This window comes from Hydra vulgaris, chromosome 01 (assembly GCF_038396675.1).
Source record: "Hydra vulgaris chromosome 01, alternate assembly HydraT2T_AEP".
Classification (NCBI taxonomy): domain Eukaryota; kingdom Metazoa; phylum Cnidaria; class Hydrozoa; order Anthoathecata; family Hydridae; genus Hydra; species Hydra vulgaris.
This window is the reverse complement of record NC_088920.1, coordinates 21,570,350-21,585,734: the sequence shown is the minus strand read 5'-3', so window position 1 is coordinate 21,585,734 and position 15,385 is coordinate 21,570,350. Positions and strand designations below refer to the sequence as shown.

The window sequence follows — 15,385 nt, the reverse complement described above, 5'->3', positions numbered from 1 at the left end:
AAGTTCTAAAAAAAAATTAAGTAATTTTTTAAAATTTTTTTTCTAATCAGCCAATCAGATGACGCATTTCTTTTTTTTCTTCAAAAATTGGGGTTTCAAAATATGCCCACGACACTGCCCTGTTCACACATGAAACGCAATTTTTAAAAACGTAAAAATGTTTTAAATGTATTAAATACGGTCCAGTATAAAAAAAGCAGTTAAAAAATTATTAACATATATTATCAAACATATTTTATAAGCAAATAAATAAATAACAAAAAAGAGAGCTGTTCGGCTCACGTATAAAAGTCGTTATAAGCAACAAGTCGTTATAAATTCTGATTACATAATTAAAATTTGCTAAATTGATATAACTCAAAAAACAATTTTTAAATGTTTTTTTTACTATTATAAATAGGTTTAAAAATCCATAAAAAACTAATATTTTTTATATTTTATAAAATACAAAAAATATATGTATATTTTATAAAATATAAAATATATTTTGTATAATATATTTTATAAAATATGTAATAAATTTTATATAAAATATTTTATAAATATATAATATATTCAATAAAATATATATATTTTATAAAAATATATAATATATTTTATAAAATATATAATATACTTTATAAAATAGAAAATATATTTTATAAAATAGAAAAAAGGTAAAAAAAGTAAATAAAGACTCTTAAAAGTATAAAACAATTGTAACCAAGGTGACTTATGATAATTACACTCTTTTTCTTAAATCAATAAGTTGAGAAATAAGCAAGTATTGACATCCAATTTCTTGAATTAGCTTATCTTTAAGTTGTAATTCGCTCACGAGCATCATAGAAGATTCTTTAATAAAAAAAAAAAATATATAATATTTAAAATAAATATTTTTTCATTGCATACAAATATACAGTACTCAAAGTAGAAAACTTCGAATGTTATCAAATAAAAATAAAATCGAAAAAAATAAATAAACAAGAATTACTATGACATAAAACAAGTTTTTGTAAACTTAACATAACATTTATGCAATTTAAAAATTTCAGAAACCCTATGAAAAAAAAAAAGTATATTTTTAGCTTTTGCATGTGCAACCTAATTGCTTTGAATCAAACAAACTACTCAAAAGAAAATTTGAATGGAAGCGCCACCTTTTTTTGGTGTCAGAGCACATTCAAAATACCCTAAATTGTAACCTATTAAAAGTCATTTTTAGAATAATTTCATTAATAATAAAGTCATTTACAAGGTTATTTATAAAGAACAATAGACCACAAGACTACATTAAAGTACATTAGATATATTTATACTGTAGATATAACATTTCATCAATTTTATAACTATTTATAACTAATTTTAACTAATTTTTTAACACACAGTGTAAAACTTGTTAATATCTCTGTTATAGATTTTCCCAACATTAATAAAAATTAAAAAATTTTTTTTTTTTATAAAAACTCTTTTTCCCCATAGTAAATAATAATACTTTCCCTGTAAAAATTTTTCCAACTTACTCCAAAAGGCTTTTTTCAATAACAGTCTGTCAGATCCTTAAAAATGGCAACTCTTACAACTTTACACATTAAGAAAAAAGAAGGTGACGCTCAAAAAGTTATACTTTTGTTCAAAAAACACATATATCCTAATATCTCCTATGAGCATGGTTGAACCCTTACATTACTACATTGAAAGATGAGATTTCATTATTGTAGACATTCTATGTAATTTATGGCACTTTCTGAAAATAAAAACTCTGAAGATAAATGCATTGCGCCAACTTGCCCCTGCTGCCAACTAGACCTGGTCTCCCTGATTGTTTAAATATGGTAATATAGCAAAAAACATTATAATACAATATAATATAGCAAAAATAGAAAATAAGAAAAAGCACAAAATTGATTACTTGTTTTCTACAGACAATAAAATAAACTTCATAAACTAAATGGTGAGTACCATTGTAAGGTGATTTACAAATGTTGATACATACCCAACATGCATACTTACATTAAGCTTTAAGTATAACTTTTAAAGCAGAATCAAAAATCAAAAAACACTTGGCATTATTATCAGTGAAACAACTTTTAGGTACAGATGAAACATAATCATCATCACCACCACCACCATCATCATCATCATCATCATCATCATCATCATCATCATCATCACCATCACCATCACCATCACCATCACCATCACCATCACCATCATCATCATCATCATCATCATCATCATCATCATCATCATCATCATCATCATCATCATCATCATCATCATCATCATCATCATCATCATCATCATCATCATCATCATCATCATCATCATCATCATCATCATCATCATCATCATCATCATCATCATCATCATCATCATCATCATCATCATCATCATCATCATCATCATCATCATCATCATCATCATCATCATCATCATCATCATCGTCACCATCATTTTAGCGTTCTTGTTGAGATGCTTGCACAGGTTGAACATTTCTCATAATGCCATTTCTCCAATGATCTCACATAATCTTGAATGCTTTCTTTCCTCAACTGAAGCCTTTTCATGTCAATTGTAACACACTCTCTCTGAGTTTTTCTACCTCTACCTTTCTTTCTTAGAAATGCTAACTTTCTATATGCTAGTAAACTATTATCTAAATCATTACACTCTAACCAAACCCTAATCTTCATTGACACTTGACTTATAAATGTGAATTTTTAAGCTTTCCTCTCATGGGCAGTGGCATCGCTAGGAGGTGTGGGGGTAGCAGACTGAACCGGGTGACACTATCTTCACTTGACAGATAGGGGTGACACCAAAAAGAAATTTTTGAAATTAAATGGTAAGTTGTATATTGTTAGAATTTTTGTATATTTTGCATATTTCAAAACCAATGGAAAAGTTAGAAAATTCCAGTGAAGTGAACCAATCATATAGTAACTGACTTATGTCTTAATAATTGTAATCTTCAATGTTAGCTCAGACAAAAAAAACCCAGAATTTGTTAGGTTTACAGACTACAAAGGAACATTTCCTTTACAGTCTACAGACCTAACTTTATATAAAAACGAAGATAGCTGATATAAATTGTGTATGTAGAACTTATGAAGCACAGTTGAAATTGTGGAACTCTTTTTACTTGGGGCTATGTCAAAAAAATATACTATTGAGTTTTTTTTTCCTATTTTATAGTGAAAGAGATAAAATAATTTGAGGAGTACTAATTGATGAACTTCAAGAACAAATATTCTTTCCATAAGAAAATCTGCAAAAAAAAAAGATGTCACCTACATATTAAAAAACACTAGTTTTTACTCAACTAAACTTCCAAATTACCAAAGACAAAATGGAAAGTACAGGTGTTAATGGGGAAAACATAGCAACATCCTTATTTGAGAAACATTTTATTTGAGGTTTTTAAAAATTACTTTTGCTGATTTTGAAATAAGTATTGTTATTTATAATAATATTGATCGCAATATCTATTGCTTCTCGGAGTGGAAAAAGTTTTGAACTTTTTGCTAAAGATACTGAAAGGAAAAGGTTCTTTAGATTTCATATGTTGTCTTAAATGTTGTTTGTACAGTCTTTTATTTTGTAAATATTATAATTATTATAATTATTATAATTATTATGTAAATTCTGTTGTCAAAAACTACTTGCCATTTAAAGACAAACTGTTGAAAACTATAGGAAGGAAAAAAAACTACTATATTTAAAAGTATTGTCTGGTTAGGCCACTCTACTGGATTGTGCTAGATTACTTGTACCACCTGCTTCATATAGAGCAGGTGAGGCCATAGGCCTTAGCCAAGTTGAAACAAGTTAAAAGCACTACCAGGGACATGTTGGAGCTCAAACTTAGAACTTCTTACTTACAAAGCAGGCAACGTACCACTACACTACTACTGTATTTTGCAGTAGTTAGTGCATCCAATACCAGTAGTACTATACTATACTATATACAGAAATAATGGTAATTCTGACCATTTTTAAGCACTAAAATAACGGTATTGGGTTGGTTCAATACTAATATTTTCATGTTGGAAATATAAAAAAAAATTAAAACTCAATTTTTAATTCTGTTTAAAAAACTGTAATAATAATAAAGCATTGCTTGTTTAAATGAAAATAGAGTAGATTTTTCAAAATATATTGGTGAATGCAGGAATTTAAATGGTTTGGCATGACTGTTTATGTCAGATTAAAATTACAAAATTTATGATCAATTACAATCGTTCTTGTCCAAATGTCTTTTTGCCTCTTTTATTATTTAACTAGTGTTTAAAAAGGCAAATGTCTTAAGTTGATACTTTTGTCTTGAATAGTTGAGACATATATAACATTTCAAACTAAGACAAAATAAAAAATGTCTTAAACTGAGACATTTATCTTTTTAAACACACGTTTTAAACTCTCAATTATGTCTTTATAACTCTAGAAAATAGATTATAATGCATATTATGCTGTAAAATAGATAGATTTATGTCACTTAAATATACAGAAACAAACAACATGTCCAAAAAATTCAGCACGTCAAAGAATTCAGCACAAGCGCCCAAGTTGACAAAAATTCATGATAAAATCAAATTGCAAAATGTAAGAAATGCAACAAAAAGATAAAATAAAGGATGGTAACACAACTGGAATCCATACACATCTAATAAAAAATCATGAAATCAACTGCAAAAGAAAAAATTGCCTAAAAATGTATTATTGTCATTGGCTTTGTTTTTATTGGCTCTGTTTCCATCATAAAAACAATAAAACTTTTATTACTAATATTTTTTTATTAAAATTAAATTGACTAGCTGTGCCAGCAGTTTTTTTCTAGATTGACTGCCCTCAGCAGACTGCTCTTTAGTCACAACAATTCAAAATATGTTAGAAAAATATGCAAACACAAACAAAGATATGGCTGTATCACTGACCTCCGATTGTAAGGGATAAGATTCAGTCAAACATTTGATAGGTAGACATAAAATTGCAGGCGTGTGCAAATGTGAACAATCATAGGGGACAAATTTTGGAGTCTTGAAGCTAGAGTTGTTAGTACACTGTCTAAAAAATGCATTGAGTTAGTTTCAAAAAAAGTTTACACAGTTTAAGCTGGATTATGATGAAGACATTGGGTGCATTACTACTGAAGTAGCTTCCATAATGTGTTTAATAATGAAGCGGGACCTTTAAGCAATTGTGACCAACAGCTTTGCATTAAGCATGGCATTCAAATGGGTGTAAAAGTCGTTTTTTAAAAAAATAATCACTAAAAAAAGCTTGGAAAGAATATACAAGAATAAGAATAGAAGTAAAAGTGACAATGATGACAAAGATAAGAGTACTGACAGTGATGCAAACATAACCAATGATAAAGTAGATGACTTTTCTGACAGGTTGAAGTTGTGATAAGAGAGAACACAAGTAAAATTGTAATAACAAGTTGTGATAAGAGATGGCACAAGAGACACTAGCTCTTTAGAGCAGCATCCGTTATACTATTAATAGAAAAGAGAAAGAGAAGCAACATTATGACAATGTGACAATGTTTAAAGGTTGGCTGCAAGAGCATGTCCATCTATGTTTACAATATGTTTTTGCACCTTGTCAAAAAAAGAAGGGGCATCATTGGACAATCCACTCCAGATTTGGCAACAGATATGGCAACATTCCATACAACGACAAATTTGAGATTTATAGAGATAAAGAATAGAATCCAGAGTAAGAAAGTGATGAGCACAGTAAAGAGATGCAACCATAGCAGATGATAATTTTTCGTAGGATTTAATATATGGTTTGCAAGAAAGATCGGAAGTAAGAGTTAATCCTAGAAGGCGATGGGTAGATGATTCATCGAGGACATTACCATTCATAAATATAGAAAGATCTAGATTGTTACGATAATAATTAGCTGAAAAAAAATTATATCTCTTTTATTGAGATAAAGTTCACCAGCAACTTATAGCCTTAAAGCAGAAATGAGCTCCCTTTCAAGCTTAAATGCCCCCTCCAAGCAATCAGAGAGTGTTGACTTCTTACCAAGACAAGAACAAATGGTAGCATCATCAGCAAACAATGGCATCATCAGCATCAATGGCATTATAAGCAACAAAAGCATCATCAGCAAACAACACCTTGGATGTGAGAATTTCTATGTGATTATCCCTGAAGTTAGAAGAGAGCTTATAGAGAAGAGTATCATGCCAAACTTTATCAAAGGCTTTTAAGATGTCGAGAGCGATAGCATTTCCATATAATATTAACAACAACAGAAACAATATTAACAATAGTAATAATAATAAAATCAACAATAACAATAATATTAGTGAAAGTAAAAAAAAACTAACCTTCTACTAGACTAACTAATTCTTTTAAAAGATGATTTAATTGGGTGCAGTTCATTTTGATTACTAAAAAAAAAATATTAATTTTAACCTAACCAAGAATGTATAACTAATCTGAATTAAAAACTTTAATTTACTCCCCTGGCAGTATTTATAACATAAATAGCAGTTTCCTATTTTCAAAAATGCCCTTAATATGTATTTGCTCATACTGGTACTTGTAACCAACAATTAAAAAATATAAAAAAACTACTCACATTCTTTTTTGTAATTATTTCTTGATATATTTTCATTGGCTTCATTTGTATAATTTTTGTAAAGACTTTTAGAAGTTTTGAGAGAGAATTGATTTGATTGTTTAACACATTCAGTTTGACAAATAGTCTTATTTTCTGTTATATAATTTTTAACTGAAGCAATATTGCACTTATCATTATAAATATTTTGATTACTTTTTATTTTATAACTACTTTTTAAATTACGTTCAATAATGTCAGCCCATTTCTTTAAACAATAATGATGAGCCATTGTAACACAACCAATATGTTTCGATTGGGAACCTTCAAATGTAGTAAATTCATCATTTAAAATTACAGAAACAATTTGTTCGTTTGTTATTTGATGACATATTTCACACTTCTTATTGTCATTTAAGTCAACACTAACAAAACTTTCATTGTCCATTCTTATTTGTACCAGATATTCCATATTTAATATAAAATAACACTAAAGATAAAAGGGAAGATATGACAAAATTTAAACAATTAATTACTAATATAAATAAAAAAATAAAGTGCATGTAGATTATTAGATGAAATAAGATTTCTTTAGAAAACCCATACACTATTAAATTAATAGCACATGAATTTTTTGTTATACTCAGAGGCAATTTTACAGGGGGTGTGTGTGGGAGGAGAGGTATTCCACTGCTCAAAGAAGGTGATTTTCAAGTTATAGTCAGTTTTTTTACGTATATAGTCATCTAGTCGGGTATTTGACTTAAATCAGCCTAGTAAACTTATACTTATTGATTCTCCACCCCCTCCCTTCATTTTATTCTTAGAATCACCTATGGTTATACTATTATTATTAATTCATAATAGTAGTATAACACATATTATTGTATGTATGTATGTATGTACGTATGTATGTATGTATGTATGTATGTATGTATGTATGTATGTATGTATGTATGTATGTATGTATGTATGTATGTACGTATATACATACATACATACATACATACACACAAATACATATATATATGTATATATATATATATATATATATATATATATATATATTTAATATATACATTTAATATATATATTTAATATATATATATATATATATATATATATATATATATATATATATATATATATATATATATATATATATATATATATATATATATATATATGCATATATTAGAATGTTGAACTTTTGGTATCTCCAGTTTTCTGTATAAAAAACAGATGAGCTTTGGTTTGAAAATAACTGAAAAGTCATTAGTTTTATTTAGTTTTTGAAAAAGATCACCCACCATGTCCTTTAATTACACACTGGCTCCCATATATAAGTGAATTTTTTTTTTCAAAAGTATATCAAGTATTTGGTTTCAAATAAAAACGAATTGCTTAACCCATATCAATCCAGTGTTTCCAAATGGGAACAATTAAAAGTTTGATGTTTTGCTAATTCTGTTAATTTTATTAACTTGCTATAAAGACCAGAATTCCCAAATGGGAACATTTATTTATATCATCCAAAGACATTATAAATATTCTTGCTTTGAGAAAATATATTTTTTCCTCTGTTCACATACGTGGATTATAATAAAAAATTAAAAAAATTTGCAAAAAAATAATTTGGTCCCAAATGGGTTAAACTTTATCTACAAAAAACAAAAATTTTTAACTTTTTTTTTTTAATTCTTTAATTGAAAAGGTTGTTTTGTATGAATTTTTGTTTGCAAATTTTTTTGTTAAAAAAAATTTAATAGATAAGATTAATTTTGAAATCACTTCAATATTCTGGTTCTTTTGAATTGGTAAAAATTTGAAGTTGATATAATTTTGAAGAAAAAAAAATTCACTGATATATCGAGCCAGTGTGTAATCAAGGGACATGGTGGGTGATCTTTTTCAAAGACTAAATAAAACTAATGACTTTTCAGCTACTTTCAAACCAAAGCTCATCTGTTTTTTATACAGAAAACTGGAGATACCAAAAGTTCAACATTTAATATATGCATATATATATATATATATATATATATATATATATATATATATATATATATATATATATATATATATATATATATATATATATAAAATATTATATATATATATATATATATATATATATATATATATATATAATATATATATATATATATATATATATATATATATATATATATAAATTAATAAAAACACTTATCTAACTTTTATCTTCAACATTATGTTATCAGTAGGTTCATCAGGAAGGCTTCCTGATGAACCTACTGATGGTGAAACATAATGTTGAAGATAAAAGTTAAGTGTTTTTACTAATTCATTATTGCTCTGTTCTTTAAGAACATTGAGCACTCTATTTGTAAAGAGATGCAACCTTAGCAGATGATAATTTTGCGTTGGATTTAATATTTGCTTTGCAAAAAAGATCGGAAGTAAGAGTTAATCCTAGAAGGCGATGGGTAGATGATTCATTGAGGACATTACCATTCATAAATATAAAAAGATCTAGATTGTTACGATAATAATTAGCTGAAAAAAAAATTATTATTAATTATTGAAAAAAAAATGTTCAATAAATTGTTATCACTATTTTTATGAAATGGTAATCTTTTTGGAAATAATTTGTAAATTACAACTGCTTTTTGCTATTTTAAATAAAAACAATTTTATATACACTAATAAAGTCAACAAAGATGAAAATGGGACAAAATGAAAACCATTGTGACACTGGAATAATTGGTATAAAACTGAGACAATATGAGACAATACCGATCAAATCAAGGTGTATGGTAAGCTATATATATATATATATATATATATACATATATATATATATATATATATATATATATATATATATATATATATATATATATATATATATATATGTATGTATATTGTGTATAATTATATATATATATATATTTATATATAATATATCTTTAAAATATCTTGTTATATGATATGTATATGTATTATATACATATCTTGTTATACGATATGTATATAAATAAATTGATTTTAATAAAAAAGGCAGCGTATAATCATCAGGTAATTATTACCTGATGATTACATATCAGGTAATCATCAGGTAATAATTACCTGATGATTATACTATATGTGGTCAGCGTCATCAGGTAATCGTCAGGTAATAATTACCTGATGATTACCTGATGACGCTGACCACAATAGGTCAACGAAATATTGTAAATATATTATTATATCTAAAATATATTTAACAAAATTGTTATACGCTGCCTTTTTTATTAAAATCAATTTATTTATATAATATATATATCTATATTTATATATAATATATATATATATATATATATATATATATATATATATATATACATATATATATATATATATATATATATATATTATTATTATTATTATCCACAATAAACATATATATATATATATATATATATATATATATATATATATATATATATATATGTATATATATATATATATATATATATATATATATATATATTATATATATGTATTATAGATATATTATTTATTTATATATATGTGTATATATATATATATATATATATATATATATATAATTATACATATAAATATATATAAATATATATATATATATATATATATATATATATATATATATATATATATATATATATATATAATATATTAGTATAATATATTTTGGTATAAAATAATAGTATTTATAAATAGTAAATACTGGTATAAAATATTATATATATTATATCTGTGCATACGTACATATTAATATATACATGTATAATATTGTTATTATTGTTATTATTATTATTATTATTGTAGGTGTGTTGAATATTAACATCTTAAAACTTTTATTAGATTTGTAGCAAATAAGTCAATAACAATCAATTGTGGAAATCACAAGAAATTAAAGCAAAAATAATTCAAAATAAACAATCTTTCACCCTTACTACAAAATTTTTTATAACTTAATTTAAAGGTCATAGTTTTTATTCTTAAATGAATAGACCATAAACAAGCGTGAGTTATGCAATTACTATATATCTAATAATATCAATGACGTCATATTTACAGGAAAAGTTATCTGTCTGAGACAACAAAGTAACAATCACCCTGTCTACAAAATTTGTATTTTGAGCAATGACAGAAAAACAACTTGATTAATTAATAAAATTTAAAAAAATTTAAATGAAATATTTGCTATTGTTGTTTCAAAGGAATTTAAGTAGTGGATTTTTATTTGACTACTTATTTTTCTGAGCAATGAATGAGTTGAATAAATGAGAGAAAGGGAATCGGAAAAGCTTTAATGCACAATAAATGCGGCCTAATAAAACGTAATCTTTTTTGTTTAAAAACAAAATGAACACCGGAAAAAATGGAAACTTTTAAATTTTATTTGATTACGGCGAAATGATGGCAATATATTGATGTAGTGTGTGTGTGTGCGCGCGTGTTTGTTATTATATATATATATATATATATATATATATATATATATATATATATATATATATATATATATATATATATATATATATATATATATATATATATATATATGTATGTATATATATATATATATATATATATATATATATATATATATATATATATATATATATATATTATATATATATATATATATATATATCGTAGTATAGTAGTAGTAGTGTATATTAGTAACAACAAAAGTAAAAATAATGGACAAAATACATAGATTGTCAGATTACAGGTAGAATTCCCTGAAAAACACATACCCCCTTAAACACTACACGTATAAACTTTCAGCTCTGGGTTCCAAGAATATCAATGAAATTATTAAACAATGATTGAATCAGTATCTCTAAACATCCTAGATGACACATTAATTAAAAATTTACCTCTTTTACAATTTTAAAATCCTCAAAAAGAGAATGCAAATCAAATTTTTAGTATTAAAAATGGTTTCATTTATGCATTATGACCTCCTACTGTTTAATAATTTAATTTTAAGTTTGCAATTATCTTATTTCTAGATAATGTTATACTTGTTCTAATCTACCACACACTAAAAATTAAAGGTAGAAATTTTTAGTTAAGGTAGGATATGTGATATACCCTTAGTAAGGTATAATTTTCTACCTTATAAGGTAAAAAATTATACCTTTAAGTTAGAAAATTGTATGAGAAATAATTGTTTTTAATATAATTTTCTACCCTAAAAGGTAGAAAATTATACCTTACTAAGGGTATATCACATATCCTACCCTAAGGTAGAAATTTCTACCTTTTTTTTTTAGTGTGCAATGTAATATTAACTAATTTACAAACTCTTAAAGATGTTTATTTTGTATTTGTTTTGCAGTGCTATGGATGTAGTTTTTAAGGGGTCACTAGCTTTAAAATAGGAAATCTGGCTTTTAATACAATAACAATGTATACTTTGAATAATAGGAAATATTAAAAATGATAAGAAAAGTATAGATTTAATACAATAACAGCTTTAATAACAGCAATAAATATTTTTTGAATAAAATAAAACGACAAAAAAAATTTGAATAGCATAAAATATTCTGAAAAAGAGACATGCAATAAACAAACATTTCATCTAAAAAAATCATCTCTGAGTTATTATGATTTAAAATATTTATATCAGAACCAAAATACAGTGTTTTTTTTAAAGAATCAGAGAATGATGCTGCAGATGCAGGGAGAAATTTGTCGGCTTTTTGTTATCAATGCGACAGGCCATTTAGTGCATACAGATTTAAGAATTGAATGACATTGCGAACACTCTTTTAAAGATTTTTCAAGACATTCTTCTACACAAGAGCATTGGAGTTTGTAATAATAAAACAGTCTTTTTTCTTGGAGCTTTTGTTTCTTTTTCTCCTCTGAATCGCGTTTTTTTTTCTGTTTTTCTCCTTCGAGAGAAGCCACTTTTGAAAGCACATCTTAAGCCTCCATAAATCCATGCACATTAGTGACCCTTGTTGTTTTTGTTTGATTAACCTCCTTGGGTTTAACCCGGTTTACTGAAAGTAAACCAGGCACTTTTGCTAAATTGAGGCTTTTCTCATATGATTCCTCAATGAATGATTGTGACATTTCATACATTGATTTCCAATATTTGGCTGAACCATACCTTCCTTTTGTTTGGGCGACTTTGGATTGTGATCTTGGAGTTGTTGCTAAGGGTCCGTCTTTTGAGGTCACACTTCTTGTTTTTTTAGGAGTAGAAGATGGGAGAGAAACATCATCAGTTTTACCAATAAGAAGAGCTGCTTGTTTAAATTTATTCTGTTGCATATCATCAACATTAAGACCATTCTTACTTATACCAACTCTCTTAGCAGCTGCTACGATATTGGCAGCGGATGCCCAATTGTTCCACATTGTTCCATGATGTTCATTATTTATTGTCTGGAAAGAGGAAAAGAGCTCATTTCGTGTGTTATTATAATAACGACGGAGCTGTTGGTTTTGTGCTTGGTCTAGTAGCTGTGTGACTCCAGTAGTATCAGGTGGAGACACAAATAAATAGATTTGCTTTTCACTCAAAAAATTAAGAACCTTAAAGTCAAACCGCGACGAATGAACATCTGATAGAAGCACAACTGGTCGCTCTATTCCTTGTTCGGTAAGATGTTTATCAAGTTTCTTATACGCAGCCAATAATGAACAGCTATCTTGCGAACCACTCTCTGTCGTGGAGATGATCAAATTTTTGATGCTACTGACAGCTTTTTGTGGTGTCATCTGGCTCGTTATGCCTTTGCCAGCAAATATTACCTGAGAAAATGAAACCTCTCCTAAAAGTATAAATATTATATTTCACTTTTTTAAAATATAAAGTTTTAAAAGCCATAACTTTAGTTGTAAAAAGTTATTTATTTGGCTCACCTGATAATGAAACAAATGGGTTTATAGTTATGGATTCTCTGTTTTCGCGAACTATTTTTTTACATGTCTCTCCTTTGCCAGCATAAACTAACCCAGTGGCAGTACCATCTACACCGTAGTTGACAAACTGTGGTGTTTCATCATGAATAAAAACTCTTTCTGTTGCAATATCACTGACCCATACACCATTTTTTGTTTTTTTTATAGTTCTTCATTATACTACAAGCAATTAGTTCATCAGCAAAGGCATCTGGGATAAAAAAAGTTGTAAAATTAATAATATAATCAAGTTACACAAATTATCAACGTACAAAACATATAAACTTATTCAAGAATAACAACTAAGTAGTAGAACACTTGAGAATGAAAATGAAAATAAATCTTTTTGTATTTTGGCTAAACTAAAAAAACAATATGTGTACCTAAATGAGTTATAGCCATTTTCCTAGTACAATTTAGGGCTCTGTTCATTTAAACTCGGCCTTGCCTCTTAAGTAACATTAGAGCTTATCGAGGCTCGCTTTAAAACTGTTGACAGTTGGAGAACCGATTACTTTATCTGGTAACATGTTCCATGCATTGGCAATGCAATTGTTAAAAAAGTGGAAACGAGATATTTTGTTGCTGTACTTTTCACGGTGAAGTCTTCTCTGTAATTTGCTCTTGGTGGAATTGTGATAAGGGAAAAATACCAGTTGACTATGTTGATGTTATTATTAATTTATATTTTTGGATGAGGTCACCTTGTTTACGACGTTCAACTAGAGAAGATAGGCCAAGTTGTATAAAATCTGGACTTGTAGTCTAACTTTTTCAGTTTGTCTGGTACTTTTGTGGCTCTGCGCTGTTAATTCAATAGTTTGTTCATCCTTTACTAAATGAGGGTTTCAAGCTGGAATTGCAAACTCAAGTAAAGGACGGATGTAGGCGGAGTAGAGTTGTTTCTATAAAGAAGCATCACGAGGTTGGAAAGTGTGTTTTAGGATGCCTATCATTTGATTTGTTTTACACGAGGCAATGATGGATTGGGTTTCTACTTTAAGATCATTGGTAATTTGAATTCCCAAGTCACGCTCAGAAGTGGTTGCTTCCAATGTAGTTTGAGTCTTTATTGAACAAGGGCCTAATTCCTCCATTGAGTACTTGAAAGGAGTTAATTTTTTTGGCCGAAGTGCATGACCTTGCATTTCTTTGCGTTTAGCTCCATGAGTCAAGATTTAGTCCATTGAACAATTTGGTCAACATCTGATTGGAGTTGAAGTTGAGCAGCAAGTGAGTTGATAATGCTTAGGATTTCAGTGTAATTAACGTAGATCACACAACTGTTTTCTTTGTTTATTACATCCGGCAGGTCATTGATGAAAATGACAAATAATATTGGACCCAAGACTGATCCTTGCGGAACTCCACATGTCACAGCTAAACAATTCGATTAAGTGTTACCAAGGATGACTCGTTGAGACCTGTTGAGTAGAAAAGCTTTTATCCAATTAAGAAGATTGTCTTCGATTCCGTACATTTTTAATATGTAAAGCATTTGTTGATGTGGGACTTTATCAAAAGCTTTAGAAAAATCCAGAAATACAACCTCAACTGGAAGCTTTAAGGCTATATTTCTAATCAAGAAGTCGATTGTTTCAAGGAGATTAGTAATGCATGCTTTTTTCTCTAAAAATCCATGTTGACTATTTGATAAAAGATTGTTTGATTTTAGATGCTGCATGATTGCCTTCTTAACTAGTTTCTCCAATATTTTACACGAAATCGAGGTGATGGATATTGGTCTGTAGTTTGATGGGTCGATTCTGGAGCCCTTCTTAAATAAAGGTGTAACATTAGCTTTGGACCATGAGCTTGGAATTTCACCATTGTCAAATGACTTTTGAAATAATTGAATACATTGAGGGAGAACAAAATAATTGAATA

The 15,385-nt window shown here is 27.2% G+C and overlaps 1 protein-coding gene across 1 annotated transcript; it reads right to left on the bottom strand.

The window, feature by feature from the left end:
• Nucleotides 1-200: 200 nt before the first annotated feature.
• LOC100212364 (uncharacterized) lies at nucleotides 201-7,058 on the bottom strand. Its single transcript, XM_065787667.1, has 3 exons — nucleotides 6,584-7,058; nucleotides 6,330-6,392; nucleotides 201-834 (listed from the first exon to the last, which is right to left on the bottom strand). The coding sequence occupies exons 1-3, from the start codon at nucleotides 7,032-7,034 to the stop codon at nucleotides 722-724; spliced, it is 627 nt and encodes a 208-aa protein (XP_065643739.1). The 5' UTR covers nucleotides 7,035-7,058; the 3' UTR covers nucleotides 201-721.
• Between the last annotated feature and the right edge of the window lie 8,327 nt (nucleotides 7,059-15,385).